Source organism: Myotis daubentonii, chromosome 3 (assembly GCF_963259705.1).
Source record: "Myotis daubentonii chromosome 3, mMyoDau2.1, whole genome shotgun sequence".
NCBI lineage: Eukaryota > Metazoa > Chordata > Mammalia > Chiroptera > Vespertilionidae > Myotis > Myotis daubentonii.
In genome coordinates this window covers 129,832,133-129,857,923 of record NC_081842.1, presented here as the reverse complement: position 1 = coordinate 129,857,923, position 25,791 = coordinate 129,832,133, and the positions used below count along the sequence as shown (strand labels likewise).

Here is a 25,791-nt window from a genome sequence, read left to right as displayed (position 1 = left end):
TGAAAATCTCCATCGAGTATATCCAAATTTTCTTCACTTAATTTTTGAACATGCTCATTTTTTGGACAAAGAATTGCACGTTTAGATATATTTTTAATATTACCTATACCAGTGGTTCTCAACCTTGGCTGCACATTAGAATCATCTGGGAATCTTTTTAAAAATCCTGATTCCTGGGCCTCATCCTCCAGAAATTGTTTCTTTGTTATGGGGTGGGGCCACAACATTAGTAACAAAGAAACAGAATTAAAACTTTATTGTGGGGAGCCACTACAGTGTTTTGGACAGGTTCAAGCCTTGGACTGAGGAGAGGGCACAGTCCTCTCATTGCCACATGCAAGTCCCAGCCTGGAGGGCAGGGCCCTCCCAGCACAATTATAGCCAACAGCTGTAGTTGTAAGCTTGAACCTATGGTCCGAACACGTGGCCCCACGTGCCTGAGTGATGTGGGCTTGATAGAGTTCAGGTGCATGTAGTTGAGTAGAATTGAAACCCAGGAGAATGTTGTAAACATCTTGGTCATGCCCTTACTTTGCCTCGTAGCATCTGCTATAAAATGAAGGCATGGCTGTGGGCGTGGTTGCTGTCTCTCAGAGAAGCAGCGTCCCACCGAGACCCGGCTTTCATTTTCTTGTCTGTCTTTCCTAAGCCTTTCAGCCGCTCCCAATCAGGTTCACCCTTGGCCATGCTGGCGTGGCAGACTTTATAAAGACATGCCTCCATGCTCCCAGGTTTGGTTCCTGCCTCAAACCCCTCCCTTACAGGAAACAGCTTGGGGGAGGGCAAAGCCATTGCCAAGACAACCCCTGCAGGACTGACTTCCTTCCGCTTGGTCGAGGTTCGGGTTGTGATGAACACCACCCATGTTTTTTATATAAGTAGATCGTTTACAGCAGTGGTTCTCAACCTGTGGGTCACGACCCTTTTGGGAGTCGAACGACCCTTTCACAGGGGTAGCCTAAGACCATCAGAAAACATATATATATAATTACATATTGTTTTTTTGATTTATCACTATGCTTTAATTATGTTCAATTTGTAACAATGAAAATACATCCTGCATATCAGATATTTACATTACGATTCATAACAGTAGCAAAATTACAGTTATAAAGTAGCAATGAAAATAATTTTATGGTTGGGGGTCATCACAACCTGAGGAACTGTATTAAAGGGTCGCGGCATTAGGACGGTTGAGAACCACTGGTTTACGGTGTAAAGACCTATGGCGCTCTAGCTGGTTTGCTCAATAGGTAGAGCGGGGGCACTGTGGACTGAAGGGTCTCAGGTTGATTCCCTTCAAAGGCACAGGCCCGGGTTGTGGGCTCGACACCAGTAGGGGGTATGCAGGAGGCAACTGATTGATGACTCTCTCTTGTTATTGATGTTTCTCTCTCTCCCTCTTCCTTTCTCTTTGAAATCAATCTACACTAATAAAAGACAAAGATGTAAATTGACCATACCTTTACTATGCCTTAAGCCACGCACACCTGCCAATCAGACCGTCTATATGCAAATTAACCGAACCAAGATGGCGGCCGGCAGCCACGGAGCTGGAGCGAGCAGGAGGCTTGGGTTGCCCCTGGCGATGGAGGAAGCCAAGCTTCTCCCCTGCCCTGGCCGGCTCTGAGCTCCACTCAAGACTACAAAGTTTCAATTATAGAAGGTAAATAAATCCCAGAATAATATAAAAAAAAATAAAGGAGAGGCTGGGAGCTTCTGTCGCCAGGGGGCTTGGCCAGCCTGAAAACGGCCCTCAACCCCTCACCCATACTGGCCAGGCACCCCAGTGGGGAACCACCCCCCCCAAAGGGGGTGTGGCCAGCCTGCAAACAGCCATCAGCCCCTCACCCAGGCTGGCCAGGCACCCCAGTGGGGACCCTACCCTGATCTGGGACACCCTTCAGGGAAAACCAGCTGGCCCCCATCCGTGCACCAAGCCTCTATCCTGTATAATAAAAGGGTAATATGCAAATTGACCCTAACAGCAGAATGACTGGTCACTATGACACACACTGACCACCAGGGGGCAGATGCTCAATGCAGGAGCTGTCCCCTGGTGGTCAGTTCGCTTCCACAGGAGGAGCTCTGCTCAGCCACAAGCCAGGCTGACGGCTGCCAGCACAGTGGTGGTGGCGGGAGCCTCTCCTGCCTCCTCAGCAGCACTAAGGATGTCCAACTACAGCTTAGGCCTGCTCCCTGCTGGTAAGTGGACATCCCCTGAGGGCTGCCAGAGGGATGTCTGACTGCCAGCTTGGGCCTGATCCCCCAGGGAGCGGGCCTAAGCCAGCAGGTTGACATCCTCCGAGGGGGTCCCAGACTGTGAGAGGGCACAGGCCAGGCTGAGGGACCTCCACCAGCCCCAGGGTGCACAAATTTTTGTGCACAAGGCCTCTAGTAAAAATATATTTCAAAATATATATTTAAAAAAAAACACACCCTATCACGCCAAGCACCATGGGTGGGACCCGCCGGTGGCCAGCACACACCACAGGGGGAAGCAGGCTCTCCTGGGAATCTCTGAGGCCCAGCAACCCGCCACGTGACCTCCAGGGCTCCGCCCCGCGCACCCCTCCACCGAGTGCCTGGAGGCGGCCACGTGGACGGCGCTCCTCGGCTACAGAAAGGGGCGTGGCGAAAGTCCGTGCGTGGTACGTGCCCCGCCCCTCCCCTCCCGGAGCCCGGATGAAAAGTAACGCCATCTTCGCTGGAGCCCCCGAGAGCTCTCGCGGACGGCGACAGGGCACCGGACGGACCGCGCCATGAGGCTCCTCCCTCGCCTGCTTCTGCTTCTCTTGCTCGTGTTCCCCGCCACCCTCTTGCTCCGAGGCGGCCCTGGAGGTGAGGCGAGGGGAGGGGACGGTGGGGCTCGCCGGGAAGGAGCCGCCAGGGACGGCAAGTTTAAAACTGGCGGCGGCGGCGGCAACTCCTGGGTCCGGCTTCCAGCTCGCCGGCCTCCCTCCACCTCGTCCTGGACCCCCGGCTCGCAGTCGGGGCCGCAGGGACGAGTCTGCGGTGGGGCCGCTGCCGCCTCCACGCGGAGCGCGGGGCAGTGCCGGGCGCCCGCTGCTGGGGTCGGAGCTGGCGGGTCCCGGGCGGAGGGAGCCGGAGGCCCGCGGCCCGCCGGCCGGGAGCGCGTGCAGCCCCTGCCCTGCGGCCCGGCTGAGTCTCCCGGCCGCCGCCGCGCCGCTCCACCCCCTGCCCCGGCTCTGGGCTGACGTGTCTTTCGTTTCCCGCTCGGCGTCCCCTTCATTCATTTGCTGAAGCCTCTGTTTTCCAACACCAGAGCTCTCGGAGCGCTTTGCACGTTCCTGGTCCTCTTCCCGGGCGCCGGCCCGGCCCCGGCCCCGGCCCGGGGTCCGGGTTTCAGAGCAGCTCCCCGGTCTCGCCCCATTGCCCAGCCCCGCACTCCCAGGCGGGGATCTGGAGGATCTCCGTGGGCTGTCTATTGCTTAGGCCCCTTTTTCCCCTCCTTTCTTTTTTTGTAACCATTTTTTTTGTATCTTGGCACTTTGTCCTGGAAAAACATAGTCTCATTCGAGTTTTACATGTTTTATTCAGGTTTGTTTATTCCTCCCCACGGTTAAGCTGGGGTGGAAATAACCTACACGGCAGAACATTAAAAATGTGTAGACTTGGCTTCTTGCCCCGATTCTCCCATGAACTTCGATTTCTGTACTCTGCCAGTGTAGTCTGACTGGGTGAGCGCTGGGATTCTGCTCCCATCAGCTGAAGCGAGCTGAGGCGGAGAGCGTGATAGTGACAGGTGCCCACAGGCCGCTTTCCAGGTGAAAAAAAGTGAAGTGACTGGTTCCTGTTCAGTGGATGGAAAACCAAGTATGAAAAGTAACCAGAACTGTTAAGGGATTCATTTGCAGGTTGAGGGATTCTTTTCCCTTACCATTTGCTTGCTGATTTCCTCTCCGTCTCTCTCTCCCTCAACAAAAATTGCCAATTCTACTTACTATATTTTTTCAGGTTTTAAACTTTTTTTTTTTTTTTTAAGGAAACATCATTGTCTAAACTGAACGGGGTATCTTTAAACACTTGTTGTGAATAATGGTCTTTCTTTCAAAAGATGTTTCCTTTAAAATTTTTCAAACTGAAAAGTGTTGGATTTTATAGGCATAGAAATGTACTGGTAACATTAAAACACTTTAGTATCCACTGAAATGTAGGGGGAAAAGCTGTTATGTCTCAATCCTGAGTTTAAGTACAACTTTAAATTATTATGTCAGACCTAGATATTTTTCTTACTAGTTTTTCATTTCTTTAGGGTTTTTTCTTTCTTTTTTGGGGGGGGGAGGGGGGTGTCTTTTAACTAGTTTTTTAAAATGACTTGTTTAGGAAGAATAACTGAAAAGACTTAAAATACATGGCCCTTAACGTGTGCTGTTTCTCCTGGGTGTTGCAGCATATGCACATGCTTCCTTTCCCACATTTTTTTCCCTGTCCTGAACTGCCACATCATCATTCTTTCTGAGAAATGTTGGGAGAGTCGCTAGAACTTTGAAATTTCTTTTGAGGGTCTTGCCTGAAATAGATTTAATGTGACTTATTTAGAATACTTTTGCATATAAAACTGTGATTTATACTTTCCTGGCATTATAGTTATGCCTAACTTTTATTTTCATATTAAGTGTAGGGGAAATAAAAAAGAATATTAAAACATGTTTGAAGCCACCCACAAAAATAAGTGCATGCTTTTTCTGCTCTCAACCCTGAAGTTAATAATACAGGTTTTTTACTAAAGAGTGTGTTTTATGCCAGCTAGTTTTTACATGAACGCCATGTAGATCTTTGTTCCTTGGAATTACATGTTATCAAATTCTAAGAGTTTGAGCTTTAGTCAACTCTAATAACAAAGTTTCTTGCTTAGATATTTAGATTGCTGTTTTTCTCTAGCCGTGAGTATTTTTGTTTTATTTTGTATGGATAATGACAGAGTAAATTTTGGGATTTCTTTTGAAACACTTATTTTCCTTCATTTGCTTGAAAGAATTGCTTGAAGTCCTTTATTTGAACTTTAAGGCATCTTTAATTTCAGGAGTTCATTTTTTCAACTGTTAGGCGCTTTTTAAAATTAAGCAGCATTTCCCATTAAAATTAACATGCAGTTGTTAAAACTACTAAGATAAAATATGAATATTCTTCTTTTTTTTTTTAATTGATTTTACAGAGGAAGAGAAAGGGAGAGAGCCAGAAACATCAATGATGAGAGAGAATCATTGATCGGCTGCCTCCTGCATGCCCCCTACTGGGGATCAAGCCCGCAACCCTGGCATGTGCCCTTGACTGGAATCAAACCCAGGACCCTTCAGTCTATAGTCCAATGCATTGTCCACTGAGCCAAACCAGCTAGGGCTGAATATTCTTATATGCATTGTAATCTGACATCATTCAAGTACACTGCGTGATTGAACTGCTCCAAGGGGAAATTTTTGTTCAGTATTCTTGAGATGAAAAAACATTAGTATTCCAGGGTAGGTAACTGCTTGTTTTATATTTTATTGTTAGGCTCAGTAGCAGCAGCTCAAGATCTTACAGAAGATGAAGAAACAGTGGAAGATTCAATAATTGAAGATGAAGATGATGAAGCAGAAGTGGAAGAAGATGAACCAACAGATTTGGTAAGTGTGATATAAGATTTAATGCATATATATATATATATATATATATATATATGTAGAATTTATCCTTTTTATAGATAAATTTGCCTTTAAGATTCTTGATTTTATAGGCTTGTTACTGTGGTTGGTGTGAATTGAAGATTGGATAATAGGGGCCAGTCATTGGGGATGGATCATTAGTATTTTCTGGAATAGGGAGGGAGATCATATGGACATGACTCTGTTAGAGTAACAATATAGTGGACCATTTGTTGATAGATTTGGGATACATACTACTTAGCTTTCTGATCTTGGGTAACTTGTCTCTCTGGGTCTCAGTTTCCTTTTTCTTTCCTTTAACAAGCAAATATTTATTTATGTGCTAGTCACTGTTTTGGATGCTGGGGTGAACAAACCAGGTGTTTTCTTTGCTGTCATGTAGCTCATGTTCTTGGAGTAGTGTCCAGGGGTAAGGAGCAGACTATAGACAGTATATACCGTATGTTCTGTGAGAGTAAAGGGGTTAGAGAAGATTTCTAGAAGTCATTCAGCTCTGACACTTTTATTATAACATTACTAGTGGCCTGGTGCACGAAATTCGTGCACAGGGTTGGGGGAGGTGTCCCTCAGCCGGGCCTGCACCCTTTCCAATGTGGGACCCCTCAGGGGATGTCCGATTGCTGGTTTAGGCACACAGGCAGTCAGACATCCCTCTCGCAATCTGGGACCGCTGGCTCATAACCGCTCGCCTGCCTGCCTGATCGCCCCCAACTGGCTCCCCTGTCCCCCCCGCCAGCCTGATCACCCCTAACCGCCTCTGCCCTGCCACTATGGCTTTGTCCAGAAGGTCTCCCAGTCTAATTAGCATATTACCCTTTTATTAGTATAAATAGTATGACAGTAAAAATATTGGGCTAGAATAAGGATTATTACAGCATGCTTCTAGCTAATTTCATTTCCTCTCTTGGACTACTGTAATCTATGCCACACATTTTTTTTTTTTCTTTCTCTTCATTGTGCCATACCTGAACCTAGAAACTTGTGATTCTAGATTTTGTGATTTTTTTTTCTAGATCAAACCAAGTCCCTATTTTTCTATTATGTCAACATCAAAATAATTGGCCTTGTATATAAATACTGCTCACTTTTTTTGTCCTCATTTTTATGGAGTATGCTTTCCAACTAAGCTAATCTGCTTGCTATTTTGTTGATGTTTAAATGACCATTTCTATGCATTTGCACATATTGTTTCACTTGAATAGAATACCCCTACTAATTTTTGTGCTTTTCTAATTCCCCCTCCTTTAAGAAAACTACCTTTACTGATTACCTTGTGTCAAGCTTTTCACATGGATGCATATCCATATGTTAAGGGTTTATATTAGGGCTCTGCAACCTTCAACACAGTTCATTCGATGAATTACTTTAACTAGATAAATACATTCCTCCATCAGTGATGGTAACAAAAACTTCACTCTTCTAAAAGTGCTGCTGTGGTAAGATAACTTGGAATGAACATCTGAAGAGAATCCATCCAGAAAATGAGGATTAGAGATGGTATTTAGGGCTCTGAAATGTGGGCATGCACAGAAATTTAGTGATAGATCATCTCTAATAATAGAAGCATAATATGCTAATTAGACCAGATGACCTTCCGGATGAAGCCAGGACTGCTAGGGAAGCCCGAGTCTTGGGTGCCTGCTGGTAGCCGGAAGGAAGACTGGGTCCCCGGGTGCCAGAGGGAAGCCAGTGCTGGCAGCCAGGGGAAGGAAGGCCTACTCTTGCATGAATTTTGTGCATCGGGCCTCTAGTATTATTATAGCCACTTTTCTGAAATTACTTCAGATCTCTAGCACTGGAATGTATTTATTGTGGAGGAAAGAGTAGCAGAGGAAACTGTTGGATCTTTGTTACAGTTTCAGTTTAGCCAGAACTTTTCTATCCCTTGATCATCTCCCTTGCCTTGAGTATTATAATTGAGAGAATAACTCAAATTGTCCACTCTTTACCCTGGCCAGTTAATTCAGAAGTGTTAGTACCTTTTTCTATGTTGCTTTTCTCAAATCAGAAAGTGGTTAGGGCAAATTGAAGCAAAATGCTGGGTGAGTGTTCCCTTCCTTTAGACTAGATGGTACCAGCAGTAGTAGACTTGTAGGGAACCCTGCAGGCTAAAAAAGATAGGCCTGTAAGGCAAGAGCTGCTACAAAAGTTACCTCCAGAACTGAGGGCCATAGAATTTCTCCTGTTATTGTTCTTACCCAAGATTTGTCTTATCAACTTAAACACAGCTGCCTTAGACATCAAAGAATTGGTGGATATGGGAGGATCCTTTGATACTGGGACTATGTCTGTAGTCAAAGGACAGAAAGGAGATTTCCCTAAGATTTGAGCTACCAACACCTGGTTTAGGTACAAGTAATTGATTTAAAATTTTTCAGTGTAAACTCTTTTTTAAAGTCACCTTGGGTTTTTCTGCCCCCTCGATTATCCTTTAGTCTCTAAAACCAAGGGTTGCAATGTAGAATGTCATCATTCTTTGAAAGTATTTTTCTTAAGAGAATTGATAGCAGTTTTTGTTTTGATATTTATTGAAACAAGCACTAAAGTAACACTAACAAAATATTAGTAGTATTATTTAAAATAGATACTATATTCAAGTGGATTAGAGCTTAAAAGGTGCAAGGTATGTAGTGAAAAGTTTCTTGCATGCCTGCCCTCCAGGTGCAGAGGGCATCTCCACAGTACTATCAGTTTCTTGACTCTCCTGCAGATAGTCTGTAATAGCCAAACTATTCTAGAGCAGCGGTCGCCAATCTTTCAGACCCTGTGGACCACTGGTTGGCGACCGCTGTTCTAGAGTATAACCAGGTAGCAGGTACTAAGCAATATACATCATATAATATGCTAATTGGCTATAAGATAAATGAGTTGTTTACCTTTACTTCCATCTACTTTCCAGTTCTTCACAACTAACATTCCAAACATTTATCACTTTCAAATTCAAAATTAGTCCTCTTCTGTCTTACTAGCAATGTTGCCTTCGTGTCAGAAAGTAAAGGCCATGAAGTATGGACTCTATCAGATATTCCACTTCCTACTTCTAAGTATATTATTCACCTATCCTTTCTACATTTTCTTTACCAGCATGCTTCTTGAAACAGTAAACCGTACAGTTTTTCTCTTCTGCTCATGTCACTTTTTTCTCTAAGTTGTTTGGTCACCTGTGTGCTAAAAATGTTCTTGCTAAGTCATAAGTGACCTAATTGCCAAATTCCAGGCCTGTTTGCCATTGTTTTTCTGTTTGAACCATTTTTAGCATTGGCCCATTACCCCTCCCTCCCTCCCTTGAGGATATTTTTCCATTGATTTTTAGAGCAAGGAAAGACAAAGAGAAGTATCGATGTGAGAGAAACACATCAACTGGTTGCCTCCTGCACACACCCAGACCAGGGCCGGCCGCGCAGGAGCCTGCCCTTGACTGAACTGAACTCAGGTCTCTTTGGTCCACAGGCCGAAGCTCTATGTACTGAGCCAAACCTGCCAGGGCCCGTTACCCCTTTCTTGAGTCCCTTCATTTTGGCTTTTATTGCACCTTCTTAGTTTCCCTGCCCAGCTGCTGCTGCTTGGTCTCTCTTACCTTCTCTCTCCTCCCTCTGCTCACCCCCTTAATGTTGATGAAACCCATGGTTTTAGCCACCACCAGCTTATATTGATGACTTTCAGATCTAATTTCTAGCCATCTACTTTACAGTTACTGAGCTTTATACCTGTATTGTCAGCGCTTTGCAGTATAGCACCATCTGGATGCTCAAATTTTGTATGTCCAAACTGGAATTCAGTATACACTGTCCATCCTATCTTCATAAACTATTTCTTGTTTTGATAATGACTCCAGTGATTTAAGCTTGTGCCTTGCTACTTTTCTTTTTTGTTGCACAACTCATTAATCAAATCTTAGGAATGGTTTCTCTTAACTATTTCTCAAGTCTTCACTTTCCTCTTTATACTACAGCTTATGGTTCCTGCCTTCCTGTCTTTGGTCTAGAAATGCTGCACTGAGGTTTAAAGTTTTAAACTAAATTTTGTTCACATTTGTTAAACAGCTTTATTGAGATACTAGAAGCCCAGTGCATGACATTTGTGCACAGGTAGGGTCCCTAGGCCTGGCCGGCAATCAGGGCTGATCAAGGCCTTCCGGCTGCTGGCCGGGGCCTTCCTTCATTCCGCACCACCACTTGGTGGTCGGCACACGTCATAGCGAGCAATCAAACTCCAGGCCTCCTGGTCGAACTCCCGAGGGGACACTGCATATTAGCCATATATATATATATGATTTGTTTATCATAATACTCATCTGTTTTAAGCATGCAATTTAATGATTTTTAATACATGCACCAAATTGTGCAGCTTGAATCAAGTTTTAGGGCATCCCCATTACCCCAATATGATCTGGTTACTTTTTTTTTTTTTATCATTTTTTTCTCGTTATATGACAAATTCTCACAGGAAAATTTTCTTTACCAGCATCTTCTTGAAATAGTAAATGATACAGTTTTTCTGTCCTGTTTTGTTAATCAGGATGGAAGTCTTTGTAGACTAATAAGGTGTTCTAGAACAGGGTCAGCAAAATGTGGCTGCACCTCAGGTCCAGCTTTGCCCATCTTTTGTGTGTTGTCTGTGTCTGCTTTTACAGGGTAGCCACATAGAAAGCAGCCACAGAGTTGAGTAGTTGCAATAAGGACCTTATAATTTTCAAAGCCAAAAATATCTGATACCTGGTCCTTTACCAAAAAAGTATACCAGCCCATACTCCAGAACCTTGCAATTCAAAGTGTGGTTTGAGTACCAGCAATATCAGCACTTCCTGAGTGCTTGTTAGAAATAGAATTTTAAGCTTCACTTGAGATCTGAATCAGATCTGCAAAATCCCAGGGGATTTGGTATGCACATTTCTTTTTTTTTTTTAATATATATTTTATTCATTTTTTACAGAGAGGAAGGGAGAGAGATAGAGAGTTCGAAACATCGATGATCAATCAGCTGCCTCCTGCACAACCCCCCAGTGGGGATGTGCCCGCAACCAAGGTACATGCCCTTGACCGGAATCGAACCTGGGACCCTTCAGTCCATAGGCCGACGCTCTATCCACTGAGCCAAACCGGTCAGGGCTGGTATGCACATTTCTGTTCAAGATACACTGTCTAGAATTTTTTATTTTGACTGATGAGATACAATAAAATTCATACCACTGCTAATCCCAACAAAGCCGTGGAGAGGAAATATTTTGTCCCAAATCTTAGTGAAGTCATTTTTATATGGTGGTATTTTCCCCCGTAGTAATCCCTTTTTAATATTGTTTTTCTTAGGCAGAAGATAAAGAGGAAGAAGATGTATCTGGTGAACCTGAAGCTTCACCAAGTGCAGATACAACTATCCTATTTGTGAAAGGAGAAGGTAATAGAGAAATACTAGTTTTGACTCAGCTGTAGAAATTTTTAAAATAACAAGGTCACTTTTGGGGGAAGTGTTATTAATGCTTAAGATGCATCTTCCTTTCTTGCAAGTTTAAATATACATTTTGGAAAAAAACCTCATATATATGTATGAATACCCATGTCTGTAAGGTACTATTCCTGGCATTTAAATTAAGGAGGAAAAGAAAAACTATCCATTTTAACTAGAAATTAAATGTTCTTTCGAAAGAAACTGTTTTAAACTGTTTTCAAACTGCCACAATAAAGTAACTTGTATTTTGAGTGGAAACATTAGTGAAATATTAAATCTTTACAATTAGGCCTTGGTTGGAGCCTAGATTACATTAAAAGAAAGTTAGTAATGGCTTATATTTAATGAAGGCTATGGCAAGCATTGTTCTCAATGCTTTCCATGTATTATTAAATCCTTACAGAAATCCTCTGAGGTTAGTTTCTATTGCTAAACCGAGATTTAGAGAGGTTAACTATTTGTCCAGTGTTACCCAGTTAGTAAATAGAGTGTGGAGACAGGGTTTTAGACCCAGGATTTTTGACCCCAAAGCCTGTGCTGTACTGGGTGAAACTCAGCTCTGTAGACTACAGTATAATTATTGAAGAGTTATTTTGAAGTTACTAATTTTTTTGGTCCCAAGTTTTCTATTTTATTCCTACGTATGTTTATGCCTACAAAAAGTTTAATTTGATTAAAAGATTCCCTCCCTCCCCAATTTATTATCTGTCATTCTTCTTTCCATTATTTGCATAGATAACAGATACTGAGTTGAGGGGTGGCAGGTGACTTCATAAAGACAGATAGTCTCACTGCAAGATAATCTTACTAAAAGTACACGACTCTTTCTTAGACCACATAATTTGGATGTGATCTGGTCTGAAATTGAGGTACTCAGTTCAGCTCTTAAGTTGGAATGCTAGAGTATAGACAAGGGTTTCAGTTTATATACCAGTTACTAGTTAGTGGATGACTGGAATGCTCCATTGAAAGAGATTCTGAAACCAAGTCTACATGTATTGGGAAAGAGTGCCAAAATCCATGAGTAATGTCATACTTTTTATTTTATGCCCTTTGACCATGTTCTAATCTTGTCTCTCTTCTTTCTTCCTTCCTTCCTTCCTTTTTTTTTTTTTTTTTTCAGATTTTCCAGCAAATAACATTGTGAAATTCCTGGTAGGCTTTACAAACAAGGGCACAGAAGATTTTATTGTTGAATCCCTAGATGCCTCATTCCGTTACCCGCAGGACTACCAGTTTTATATCCAGAATTTCACAGCTCTTCCTCTGAACACTGTAGTCCCACCCCAGAGACAGGCAACTTTTGAGTACTCCTTCATTCCTGCAGAGCCGATGGGCGGACGACCCTTCGGTCTAGTCATCAATCTGAACTACAAAGATTTGAACGTAAGGCCCTCTAAACTTTTTTTTAGTTAGAGATGGGTGAGGACAATTGACATTTGAATATTCTGTTTACTCATTCACGTGCCTGTTTGGTGGTTAAAACTCCAACGAGGCAAAGATAAGTTGCATGTCTCTGTCTTAAGTCTATAATCCACTGGGGGAGATGAATATAAGCAGGCTATCTCACAGCATGATAAGTGATACATTCTAGAGATAAGTGTGAGGTGCTAGAGTATTAAAGTGGAAGTGACTTGAGCTGGATCTTAAAAGGAAAGTTAGCCACAGTGGAGTCTGCTATTTTTAATATAGGTTTAGCAGTAAGGTTTATGGTTTATGAGATCCAAGTAGCCTAAGGAAGCTCTGCTGTCTTCTGGTTTTTAATATGTTGTGGTATATATCCAATGAATGAATAAGAGAAACCTAGCACAATTGTGCGACTGGGAGCTCACCTCTGGATCCCAACTATTATGTCCACCTTCAGATAAGAGCACATCTAAACCCATTTCCTTTTCAAAAACTTTTCAGTGAAGGAAATTTTATCCTTTTTGGAAGCTTAGTCAACCTTTCATTATTGTAGTGTCCACATGTTTTCCTTATATCTTAGTTAAATTTCTGGTGCTGCAATTAAGTTTTTCTTTTTAAAAAATTTCTTAGTAGAGAGTAGAAGGTTTTTCATTTTTCCTTCAAAATAACATATTACGCTTTCTCAACTTTATAGTTAAGTGACTTGAAGAATTACATATTTCAAACAGAAAACTTAATCTATCAGGCATATATGTAGTTTCAGTTCCATTTTAAATATTAGTTTCATCAGTATTCTGATTCTTGGAATTGTCAACAGAAGAATGTCAATTGCAAGATTTTGAAGTAAAACTTTTATAATTACAGTTTAGCAATAGGTAACTTTTTAAGTACTACCTTTGTGCAAATAATCAAACACTGAAAACGGCTAACTATGTATTGTTCCAGTGATTTTGATGTATTTGAAAACTGAAATTGTGTTGAACTAACAAAATTGTTTCAAGATCACAACAGAAAAATATTTTGATAATAAAAAGCACCCATTTATTATAAATTTATTTCCAACCCATTGTTAATTTAGAACATGAATTTGACTTGTTCAAGTCTAATTTTTTTGTTCTGGTAATCTTAATCTGAGGATAGTTTTTCCATTGATTTTTAGAGAGAGTTCAGGGGAGGGAGCAAAGGGGAAACAGAGAAATATCAATATGAGAGAGACACATTGATTGGTTGCTTCCTGAATGTACCCTGACTGGGGCTGGGGATTGAACCTGCAACTCAGGTATGTGCCCTTGACCGGGAATTGAACCCAAGATCCTTTGGTGTGTGCGCTGATACTAACCATTGAGCAACACCAGCCAGAGCTCAAGTCTAGTTCCTAAAATGATCTGCTATTCTATAAATGTTCATGCTCTCTCTTGTTTTGGAAGGTTACACCAACAGAACGTAGGGCTTTTCGTCATAAGAGTGTTCTGTGGGATTTGTTTTTTTCTGCACATTTTATCTTGTTTTTGTTTTACTTCCCTGATTCCTCAACTTCCCTTCCCCCCAACCCAAAAGAAAGTGGGGGACAACTTTAGTGAAATTGGAAGCATTTTTATTTCATAGGAGAAAATACAAACATCATAATGTTGAATCCCTGACACCGAGTTAATGCCATTAGGTATGACTGAGTCTTGTCTTCTAAGTGATAAGAAAGCTATCATATATCTCTTAGAGTGATGGTTTTAAGAATTCTTATAGGCTTTCCTTTTTTCAATGCATTTCAGTTTGGGGGAATTTTTCTTTCTTTTTTTTGTAAACAGGGCAATGTATTTCAAGATGCTGTCTTCAATCAAACAGTTACAATTATTGAAAGAGAGGATGGCTTAGATGGAGAAACGTAAGTGAAAGTTGAAATTTGTAGATCTTGATCTTGTAGGGCTGGAAGGTTTGCTCCTATCAACCTGTTTTTCTTAAATGATGGAAATGAAATGGACTATAGATTTGGTGTAATCCTAACTATGTAAATTTATACTTTAGATGGTTCTTCTAGCTATTCATACCAAGTTAGGAAAGATAGTTGAAATTGACAAAAATTTGTTTTAAAAAGATAGCTTTAGCTTTCCATCCTTCCCCTCTTCTAAAATCTTTTGCACCCCATGCTCTTAAACTGATCACCAGCCTAATCTAAGTTGCATGCCTCTAAAATTGCTATTGAAAATGTAAATCATAAAATTTTATCTTAAAAAAATGTGTTCTTTGTAAATGATGAGTTATTTCTTACTGTATACTTAGATGAAATTTACCAAAAGTAACTTTTAAATCAAACTGCAAAATGATCTAATATTTCAGGGAGACAAACTTAATACTATTATAAAGCAATTTTACTAATTTGGGATCATATAATTGCTTTTTTAAATTCTTAGAAATAAAGTAAAAAATTTATAAGACTTATTACCTGGGTCTAAATTGAATTAAATTATTTTATTCCTTTTACCAACAAGTTATTTGGAAAGCTTATCTAGTGTTAACATTATACACAGTGGGGCAAAAGTAGGTTTACAGTTCGTATGTAAAATAATACAATGATTAATAAATTATCATGCGTCTACTCACAACTGCAAACCTACTTTTGCCACACCCTGTAGATGTAATTAGCTATGATTTTTTTTAAGTTAAACAAGAATTATAGTTTTAATAAGCTGTGATACTTCCTATGAATTAAGCCAGTTTATATTTTTTCCTTTTATATTAGAATCTTTATGTATATGTTCCTTGCTGGTCTTGGGCTCTTGGTTGTTGTTGGCCTTCATCAACTCCTGGAATCTAGAAAGGTAATTATAGGTGAATGAATCTTGTAGCCATACTTCAGAAGTTGTTTCAGTACTAACTTAAGTTTAATCCAGTGACTTCTTGCTTTCACTATGAATTTGTATATTTACAGGTTTGTTGTGCCTTTTACTTTATTTAACTATTTACTTATTTATATGTTTGTTTGTTGTACCTTTTAAAATAAAACCTAAAGATGAGACCTTGGGTATGTGACTTGGATTTGTTTAGACTTTTCTATACATGTGCAATTAGTGTCCTTAGTCTGTACCCTCCAGAGTTATCTTTACCTTCTTATTGTAACTCTAAATTATACTAGAATGCTTGTTTCTTTTGTTTTTAATGCTTTGTTTTTGTAAGTATATTTTTATTGATTCCAGAGAGGAAAGTAGAGGGAGGAAGGGAGATAGAAACATCAGTGATGAGAGAGAATCATTGATTGGCTGCCTCCTGCACATCCCCAACTGGGGATCAAGCCCGCAACCTGGGCATGTGCTCTTGACTGCAATCAAACCCAGGACCCTTCAGTCCACAGGCTGACACTCTATCCATTGAGCCAAACCAGCTAGGGCCACTAGTTTTTTAAACTCAGACATAAACTTTCATTTTTCTGTTCACTACACTTTTTCAAGAATATGTTATTCTATCTGTAAGCATGGAAACTTTTATATTTGCTTCAGTACTCTTAACTGTAAGGATAATTCCTAATTAGCAATTAAATGCATCTTCTAATTTGAAAAATAATGAATTGGATTGTATTTGTTCTATCTAATTTCTGTTTTCTTGTTTGGGTAGTAAAGTGGTGACACTGAACACTTACTGTAATCATGGTTTCTCTCTCTACCATGGTAGCTAATTCCACCACTGCCTTCATCTCACTTTGCTCTCTGACCCTGCAAAACAACTCACATTTCTCTCATGAGAAAGTGTAACATGATTTGTGTCAAATATATTACTATCCACTAGACCCTTATATTAAAACTAGGGGTCCAGTGTATGAATTCGTGCACCTTGAAAGGAACAGTGGGCCGCGAGGCTACGGTGGGCACAGGGGCAGGTCTTGATCCATCCTCCATGCCCCTGCCTGGCCTCTCCCATCGTGCCATTCCAGCTGCCACCACTTGCGCTGACAGCACAGAGCGATTGGGGCCAGTGCCATCAGCAGGTGTGAGCAGCGGCTGCTGCCCCGATCACACCTCAGGAGCAGGGGGAGGTGGAGAAGCCCTCGGGCAATCAGGGCTGGCAGCGGGTGCAAGCGGCAGCTGCAGCACTGGTAGCAGGTGCGAGCACCGAGCAGGACCAGGGCGTGCGGGAGCAAAGAATTTTCAGTAACCACCAGAGGCTCGCCCTGATGACAGCAACTGGCTGGCGCCCCCAATCACCTGCCCCACCATCCCGCCGTGGCCAACGCCCGCCATGTTCCGTGTTCTGCCGCCTGCTGCCAACGCCTGCCATGTTCCATGTGCGCCCCCTGGTGATTGCACGTCATAGCAACCACTTTGGTTGTTCCTCCATTCAGTCTCTTTGCATATTAGGGTTTTATATATATAGATTAGCAATAAGTGTTACTAATAAACACTTGTTCTTTAAAAGAGAAGTACTTAGTGCTTAAATGTTAATTTCCATAACTTTCTTTGCCTCATTTTCATAATAGAGTTTTTGATATAAATACGTATATTAGATACAATGGCATCTCTAATTTTTCCCATTTCAATGAAGCCATTTTTTTTAATTGGCTGTGGTTACCTTTCTGTGTATTCAAAATCTAATTTTTAGGCTGTATATTTAATGTTCTTTTAGGTAAATATGGTTTTGGGGGGTATTTATAAGAGCAGGGCTAAATAGAATTGAAGTAATCTAGCAGTTTTGCGGCAAAAACTCTAGGGACAAAAATTTTGGTTGCTAAATGAGATTTTATGTTTTTGTTATGTTTTATCTATGCCAGCTGTTTTAAGTGTGTTTAACTAACAATGCAGGAACCTGCCTGCATGCAACCTTTCAGTGATTTATCCTGAAATTTTGTCAAATTTAGAAATAAATTTATTCTTTAACATTTGATACTCAAAGGGAAAGAATTGTTGTATACATAGGAAGTCTTGATAACACATGAAGCTTTATAGCATAGGAAAATATCTTAAAAGCCTGAAAATAAATCATTGTTTAAAGATTTATTCCTTTATTATTCTTTATAATTGGTGCTAGACATGATTTTCCCCCTCTGATTAATAAAAACTTCTTGAGTAGGAGTATGTTTTAAAACTAGAAGAGGACATAATTTCTTTATAATTTCTTAAATATCTTAAATTAAGATACCTAAGTAGCTTGATAGGTCTCTTTTTAAAGTTACAGTAAACAGTATAATGAAACTCCTTTAAAGTACTGTTTTTATGTTCTCTTAGCGCAAGAGACCTGTACAGAAAGTAGAGATGGGTACAACAAGTCAGAATGATGTTGACATGAGTTGGATTCCTCAGGAAACTTTGAATCAGATCAGTAAGTACTCTTACTAACTTGGCTGGGAACTTTTTCTCTTAAATGGAAATTAAATATTTTAGATTTAGCACAAGTGCTTGGTCAGTGCTATTTAACACTCATCTTTTTCAATACTTGTATAGAATTTTGTATGTTTAATGAGTGCTTTAAAATTTTATTCTGTGTAGTTCTTAATTTAGAAATGCTTCCAAATCTGCAGTTTATAGACAAATGTGTAATTCTCTATATTTCTAATCTTTTTCCTGTCTCTTTTCTTTCCTGTCGCTTCAGTGCAAAGTAGAAGAGGTGAGGTGAATTATTTTTTAATGGTGTTTGCTATGTATTTGGGGGTCTACTTTGCAATAAGCTTAAAGAGTAATGAAAGTTTCTTAGCACTAAATTTGTTGGAAGAACTGCTAACTACTAACTACCCAGAATAGTTTGAAAAAATAAAACTCAAATAATGCATGGTAGTTTTCCTAACAGATATATTTCAGTTTTATTACTACATATGCAGTTATTTTGAATATTAATTTTTATAAAAGAATGTAGAAGTAATAGGGCCTGGCAGGCATGGCTCAGTGGTTAACTATGAATCAGGAGGTCACAGTTCGATTCCCTGTCAGGACACATGTCCAGGTTGTGGGCTCAATCCCCAATGTGGGGCATGTAAGGAGGTAACCGATCAATGATTCTCTCATCATTGATGTATCTATCTCTCCCCTCTCTCTTTCTCTCAATAAAAACACATGTAAAAATATCAATAAAATCAATAAAAATATGTTTTTAAAAACAGTAATAGGGCCTCATAAAAAATAAATAGTACAGAAGTGAAAAGCTAATATCACCTGGATCCACTGACCCCATTTTTCATAAGTAATTGGTACTTATATGTTATTCTAAGTATTTTCTATACATATATCAGCATATATGTCTATTGACTGTTGGTTTTGTACAAATGGAATTATATTGCACACACTGTTATACAATCTGAGTTTTCATGTTTGGTATTTTTTTGTGATAGTTACTAACATATTTACCTCATTTTTTTTAAATAACTAGATAGTATTTTATATGAATGTGTCATCACAGATTAAACCTGTTCTGTATTGAAGGATGTTTGTTATTTTGAGTTTTTCAATCTTAAAATTAAATCTGTAATGAGGAAGCTTGCCATATAGCTGATAAGAGGTGGAGCCAGGATTCAAATGAGTGTGAAATTAAAGGCACTATGCTATCTAAAGTGGTAGTATTAATAAAGGTGAGTGAAGCAAAATTATCAAATAATACTAAGTGCTCATATGTAAGCACTTATTTTTTTAAAAAGCTGTAATGAAGATTCTTAAATCTGTGCACACCCAAACCTGTAGATAATTTTTTTAAGCGTTTGAGCCAAACGTGATGATTTTTAAAAATTCTATGTGTATTGCAAAATAATTGTCACAGTAAGTCTAGTTAACACCCATCACTACACATAAGTTACAAATACTTTTCTTGTCATGAGAACTATTAAGATCTATTCTCTTAGCAAGTTTCAAATATACAGTACAGCATTGTCAACTATAGTCACCATGATATACATTATATCCCAGGACTTACATTATAACTGGAAGGTTGTACTTTTTTTTTTTTTTTTTAGGTAACTGGTCATCATATTCAATGTACTTCTTTAAAAAAATATATTTTTACTGATTTCAGAGAGGAAGGGAGAGGAGGAGAGAGGGATATGAGAGAATCATTGATCGGCTGTCTCCTGCATGCCCCCTACCAGGGATCGGCCTGCAACTGGGGCATGTGCCCTGACCGGGGATTGAACTGCGACCTCCTGGTTCATAGGTTGATGTTCAACCACTGAGCTATGCTGGCTGGGCTGGAAGGTTGTACTTTTTGACCCCCTTCACCCATTTCTCCCACTTCCCACAAGGGATAATTTCTTAAAAGTACAATAGTTAGGTCTAAAATTATGTGCATTTTAATTTTTAAGGAACATATCTCACTTCCTTACCAAAACATAACACCAATTTATATTCTCGCCATTTTACTATATTGTGTGCTTCTCCTCACTTACCATTCTCAAGTATTACTATCAATGTTTTAATCTGTCAATGGTAAAAACGGTATCTTTTTTATTACAATTAAGAATGAGGTTTAGCTTCTTTATACATATTTATTTACCATTCAGTATTTCTTTTCCTGTGAATTGACTGTTCAAGTCCTCTCTCGGTTTATAGATTGTTTTATTTACAAATTTATTTATAAATTGAATTGTTTTCCCTATTATTTTCATATTATTCAGTGAGCTCTCTATTGAAACATAATTACTTTACTAAAAGTGGGTATGAAGTAATATGAGCACAAGAGGACCCTCCTGTAGGAGAGTGGGAAAATCATTCACAGAAGGAGTTGACATTTGACCAGAGTTTTTTTTTTTTTTTTTTTAATATATTTTATTGATTTTTTACAGAGAGGAAGGGAGAGAGATAGTTAGAAACATCGATCAGCTGCCTCCTGCACATCTCCCACTGGGGATGTGCCCGCAACCCAGGTACATGCCCTTGACCGGAATCGAACCTGGGACCTTTCAGTCCGCAGGCCGACGCTCTATCCACTGAGCCAAACCGGTTTTGGCTTGACCAGAGTTTTGAAAGTTGGGTGAGAAGACATCTTCAAGGTTTTATGTGCTGTGCTAAGGACTTTTGACTTTTCCTTCTAGGTAAAAAGTAGCCATCAGATACTTTAAAGCTGAGAAAAAATTTGTTTTAAAAGAAAATGATAGTTTTATGGAGGATGGCTACCAAGCAGAAGCTATTAGAAGATGATTTTTTTTTTAAAGTAAGAAATCAATAGGGCCTAAGCTAAGGTAGTTAGTGATAGTAAAAGTGAGTAGAAAGATATTTCAGAACTGGAGCAGACCTGGCTTTTGCTGACTGCTTGGATGTCTAAGGGAGGAGTGAAAGAGTACTCTGAGCTTAGGCAGCTGGGTGGAAGATGATCCTGTAATGTTAGGGAATATAGGAAGAGGAACACTAATGCATGAGGAGAGAGAAGTTTGGATTAGATCTGTTGAATGTAAAGAGCCCATGAAATTCTCAATATAACATACTTTGAAATTAGAGATATGGTGACATTTTCTATCTATCCTATCTAATAAAAGAGAAACATGGTAATTGGCATACGACCGCTACCCTTCCCATTGGCTAATCGGGGCAATATGCAAATTAACTGCCAGCCAAGATGGCGGCCGGCAGCCAAGCAGCTTGAAACTAACATGAGGCTTGCTGCTTCAGTGATGGAGGACTCCAACGTTCCCCGCCTGCCGCTGCAGGCCTCTGAGCTGCAACTCTAAGCAACTATGTAACAAATATAGAAGCTAAACAAAACCCCAGAAACCTGCTTTAGTCCACCGGGCTTCAGCCAGCAGGATTGCAACATTTTAAGGAAAGGCCAGAATCCTACTTTCAGCAGCAGAGGCCTAAGAGCTGGAGCCAAGCCTCAAAGCTAAAGCTGGCCCAGAATAAAAAAAGAAAAAAGAAAAAAAGGAGCGGTTGGGAGCTTCAGTCACCCCCAGCCTGAAAACAGCCCTCAGCCCCTCACCCAGACTGGCCAGGCACCCCAGTGGGGACCCCCACCCTGAAGGGTATGTGACCAGCTGCAAAAGCCATCATCCCCTCACCCAGGCTGGCCAGGCACCCCAGTGGGGACCCCCACCCTGATCCAGGACACCCTTCAGGGCAAACCAGCCGGCACCCACCCGTGCACCAGGCCTCTACCCTATATAGTAAAAGGGTAATATGCCTCCCGGCACCGGGATCAGCATGACAGGGGGCAGCACCCAAACCCCCTGATCGCCCTGTGGCTCTGTGTGTGACAGCGGGCGGGGCCACAACCTCCCTATCCACCCTGCTCTGTTCGTGACAGGGGAAGGCGCCCCAACCCCCTGATGGGCCCTGCTCTGTGCGTGACAGGAGGGAGCTCCCCAACCCCCTGATGGGCCCTGCTCTGTGCATGACAGGGTACGGAGCCCCAACCCCCGGATTGGCCCTGCTCTGTGCGTGACAGGGGGTCGCGCCGCAACCTCCCCATCGACCCTGCCTTGAGTGTGACGGGGGTGGTGCCCCAACCCCCCAATCGGCCCTGCTCTGAGCCCGACCAGGGGCTGCACCTAGGGATTGGGCCTGCCCTCTGCCACCCGGGAGCAGGCCTAAGCCAGCAGGTCGTTATCTCCCGAGAGGTCCCAGACTGCTAGAGGGCACAGGCCGGGCTGAGGGACCCCCCCTTCCCCCTGAGTGCACAAATTTTTGTGCACCGGGCCTCTAGTAAGATATAAAGAGAAAAAAGTAAAAGCATAATGTTTATGTGTGTAGGATGGTCTTAGTATTGATATACTATCTAATTTCCTACTGCTTATTCTAGGTAAGTCTATGAAAGTGTCAACATTATGCCAACTGCATGGCTGCATTTGTAAATACTGTCTTTAATTTTGTAACCAATATAAATACTTTGAGCTGCAAACTTCATACATTTGACACTATTTCCCAAGTGTTTACTTATGCATGCATAATCATGTTAAGTTGTAGAATTCAAGAAGATTTTGCATGGTGGCTCCTATGTTACAGTAACTAAGATTGTATCTTTTCCCACCCTGATTGCAAAAGTTTTTGTTTTAATTCAGTTACCTCTTGAAGGATTGATTATTTGGAAGGTTAGTTAAAATACCTAAACTAGATGAGAGGCATTTATTATTAGATGGCATATTTTTGCATGTATGTTTGTTTTTTGAGCTTAATTGTAAAGTTGAAGGGAAATGCTTTTTTAAAATGTATTTTGAATCTAGCATATCTATAATAGGCAAATTCAAACTTTCTCTTTTCTTGCAGATAAAGCTTCACCAAGAAGGTTGCCCAGGAAGCGGGCACAGAAGAGATCAGTGGGATCTGATGAGTAAATGTTCCTTTGTGCAACAATTCAGTCTTTACTTAACCTGCCCTAATGTTTTTCGGCCTGATGGGAATTAGTGCAGAGAAGCCATATCATCATAGAAGGCAACTACTACTTGTGTGTGGACTGAGCAATCAGAGTCTGTGGCGATAATATTTTTGAACGTGCACTGCATTCATTTTTCTAAAGTAACAAATTTGTTTTTTTAAACCATTAAAATCTATGTGTGTGTGTGTGTGTGTGTATGTGAGCAGTTGGTCTTACAGAATCATCGTTGAACTCTCTGAAGCATGCCTTTAGAATACTGAATATGTTAATTGCCTTTCTTGTTGACATTTTCTCCCCAAAGTCCTTATTTATCCAAGATGATTATAGATGTCCTACGTTGGACTGTTTAAAGAAAACGATTTTTTTCCTCCTTAGAGTCCCAATTGATAGAACAAATTAGCATTTGGTTGTTATCGTTGCTGTTTTACAAGTAGTATTCTAAAGGTACAAGCAGGAGCAGCTGCTTTTTAGCAATAGAGTTGTTTTGGTACTTTGCTTCTGTTTACTATAATATGCACCTTCAGAACACTTCCCAAATGAGTTCAAGGGATCTCTAGCAACAAAATTGTGAAACATGAAAATTCTGTTGATTTTGGTATAAAATCCACCCCACTCTTTCTTTATCAAAAAGAAAATGGTGTGCTTGTGGAAACAGTTGTGTTGACCATTATTCTATTTCTTACCCAAGGGATTCTTTGGAATGATTGTAGACCTACTTAGTTCTTTTTTGAAGAGATCATTTGTTTCTCCTTAGTAGAAGTATTTTACTTAAGAAAAGTTGCCTTAACTACAGACCAAGCAGAAGGCCAATTTATAAGGGCAGAGATATATTCCAACTAATTCTAATTTGTTTAAGAACATTTAGTTGGGTATTTTTTAGATGGTTAATCAATTGTTTTTTATCTAATCTTTTTGGTATTTTGGTTGTTGATATAACCTTTTTATTTTTTTAGTTCATCTGAAGAATTCCAAACTTTTAAGCACTCAGTATCTAAAAACCAAAATTAAATTGAACTTCATAACATTTACTTATAGAGAGTTACTCTTGCCTTAGGTATTAAGTTTGGCATCATTGTTAGACTAGATAAAGGGTAAAGTATAATAGAAGGAACAAATAAGAGGCTTTTCCCATCTATCTTTAAGCCATATTCTTCCGTGTATATTTTGTAAGGAAATGGTATGTGAAATTTTAGTGGCTGTTCAATTCCTGATTGTCTTCATTATAATGAACTGACCACTCCCCACCTGTACCCATGCCCACACAAAACAATGAAAAGAGACAAAACACACACACAAAATCTTTCCAAGTTGTTTAAGTATTTAAACATCGGAGCCAAAGTCAATGACAAAATAGAAGTCATTGTATAGTTATTAATCACATTGCAAGTAGGGGTGAAGGTGTCAAATTATTTGTGTTGGCATTGCTGCACTATAAACTTCTATACCTGTAATATAAAGTGTTTGAGTTTTTAATTGGGCTGAAAAATCAGTTTATTTTGAAAAAACTCTATGAACTCTAAGAGACTGCATGGATTTTTTGCTAAATGTAATAAGGAGGCCCTTCCAACTTCTCAAGGAATGTATTCCCAGATATTTTTTGTGAGCGTCCCAAGTTTGTGAAACTACGAAAACATAATGCAGTGAGGTGTGATTACAGAATTTAAATGACCTCTAGAGAATTTTATCAACAACCTGGTAATGCTGAGAGAGTGGCAAAACCACTCTGACTGCCAGGTGCCACCCCTTCTAACCCCTAAGTAATTTGCCTTACATACTAGCTCATCCTTTTCTGAGGTTCAAGTTCGTGCCTCAGAAATTATTTGTCATGTTTTATTTTTTTAGCATAGGTTAGGAACACTTGAAAACTCAGGTGCTGGGACGTCTTCTCTAGTATCAGTAAGTGTTTAGCAGGAACTAACTCTGTAATAAATGGAATTCAATTCCACACATGGTTTGTTCAAGCACACTTAATAAGTAGTCTATTTTTTAAATGTAAATATTTGGATGAAGTTTTTGTTTGTTTTGAAATATTCATTTGCTACATTAACCATGGTTTCAGAATTTACCATTTGAACAGTTTGGTTTCAGAATCTGTAAAATGAACTAAGAATCTTGTGTATCAATTCAGACATGTGAGAATATGTGTTTATAAAGCGTGGATCTTGCTTTGGTTGTATAGCTTCATCATTCATTTCATGGATATCAATAGCAAATGACTTTTAAAACTATTCCTGCCCTCTAAGGTGTTGGAGTGGGGAAGGGAAATGGGACCTCCCAGGTAGAAACCTGAGGAAAACAGAAATCACAAGGAAAGGAGCCTTGACTTGATTTTAGTGATGTTTTTAATTTTAATAAGCTTGAGATCATAATGACTTTGATAGGAAAAGACAAATTTAGATCTTAAATATATATTTTAAAGCCACTGCCTTAAAGGTGTATTTGCAGTGCATCAGCCCGGAATTGTATTTTGGCTCTGTTTGGGAGAAGAAAGTGGTGGTAATGTGATATCAAAACTTTGATTTAATGATGAGTTACTTTGGAGCTACAGTAGTAGATAAATGTAATATAATATGCAAGGCTCTTAAAGTATTCATCTTTTGTGATACAATGATATCCATACCCTTGGTATGGAGGAAAATTTACTTGTTTAGTGCATTTAAATAATGTGATTCTTCTTTTTTTAATCATGAACTCCACTATGCATCATCTCTCACCAGGGTTTTAATAGGTTACACCCTTGATTTTTCAGTATTTCAGTTTCAAAATTAGATGTTAGTTTAATTTTAAAACATTTCCTGCCCTAGCCGGTTTGGCTCAGTGGATAGAGCATTGGCCTGCATGCCAAAGGCTTCTGGGTTCAATTCTGGTCAAGGGCATGTACCTCGGTTGCAGGCTCCTCCCCGACTGGGTCCTCATTGGGGCTTGTGCAGGAGGCAGCCAATTGATGTGTTTCTCTCACATTGATATTTCTCTCTCTCTCCCTCTCTCTTCCATTGTCTCCAAA

General features: G+C 40.2%; 1 protein-coding gene across 1 annotated transcript; it reads left to right on the top strand.

Moving 5' to 3' along the window:
- The first annotated feature begins 2,662 nt into the window (after positions 1-2,662).
- On the top strand, positions 2,663-24,953 carry SSR1 (signal sequence receptor subunit 1). Its single transcript, XM_059688544.1, has 8 exons — positions 2,663-2,841; positions 5,518-5,630; positions 10,976-11,063; positions 12,238-12,500; positions 14,324-14,400; positions 15,256-15,334; positions 17,729-17,822; positions 22,679-24,953. Exons 1-8 carry the CDS (start codon positions 2,763-2,765, stop codon positions 22,744-22,746), a joined length of 861 nt encoding a protein of 286 aa, XP_059544527.1. The 5' UTR covers positions 2,663-2,762; the 3' UTR covers positions 22,747-24,953.
- Positions 24,954-25,791: the final 838 nt, after the last annotated feature.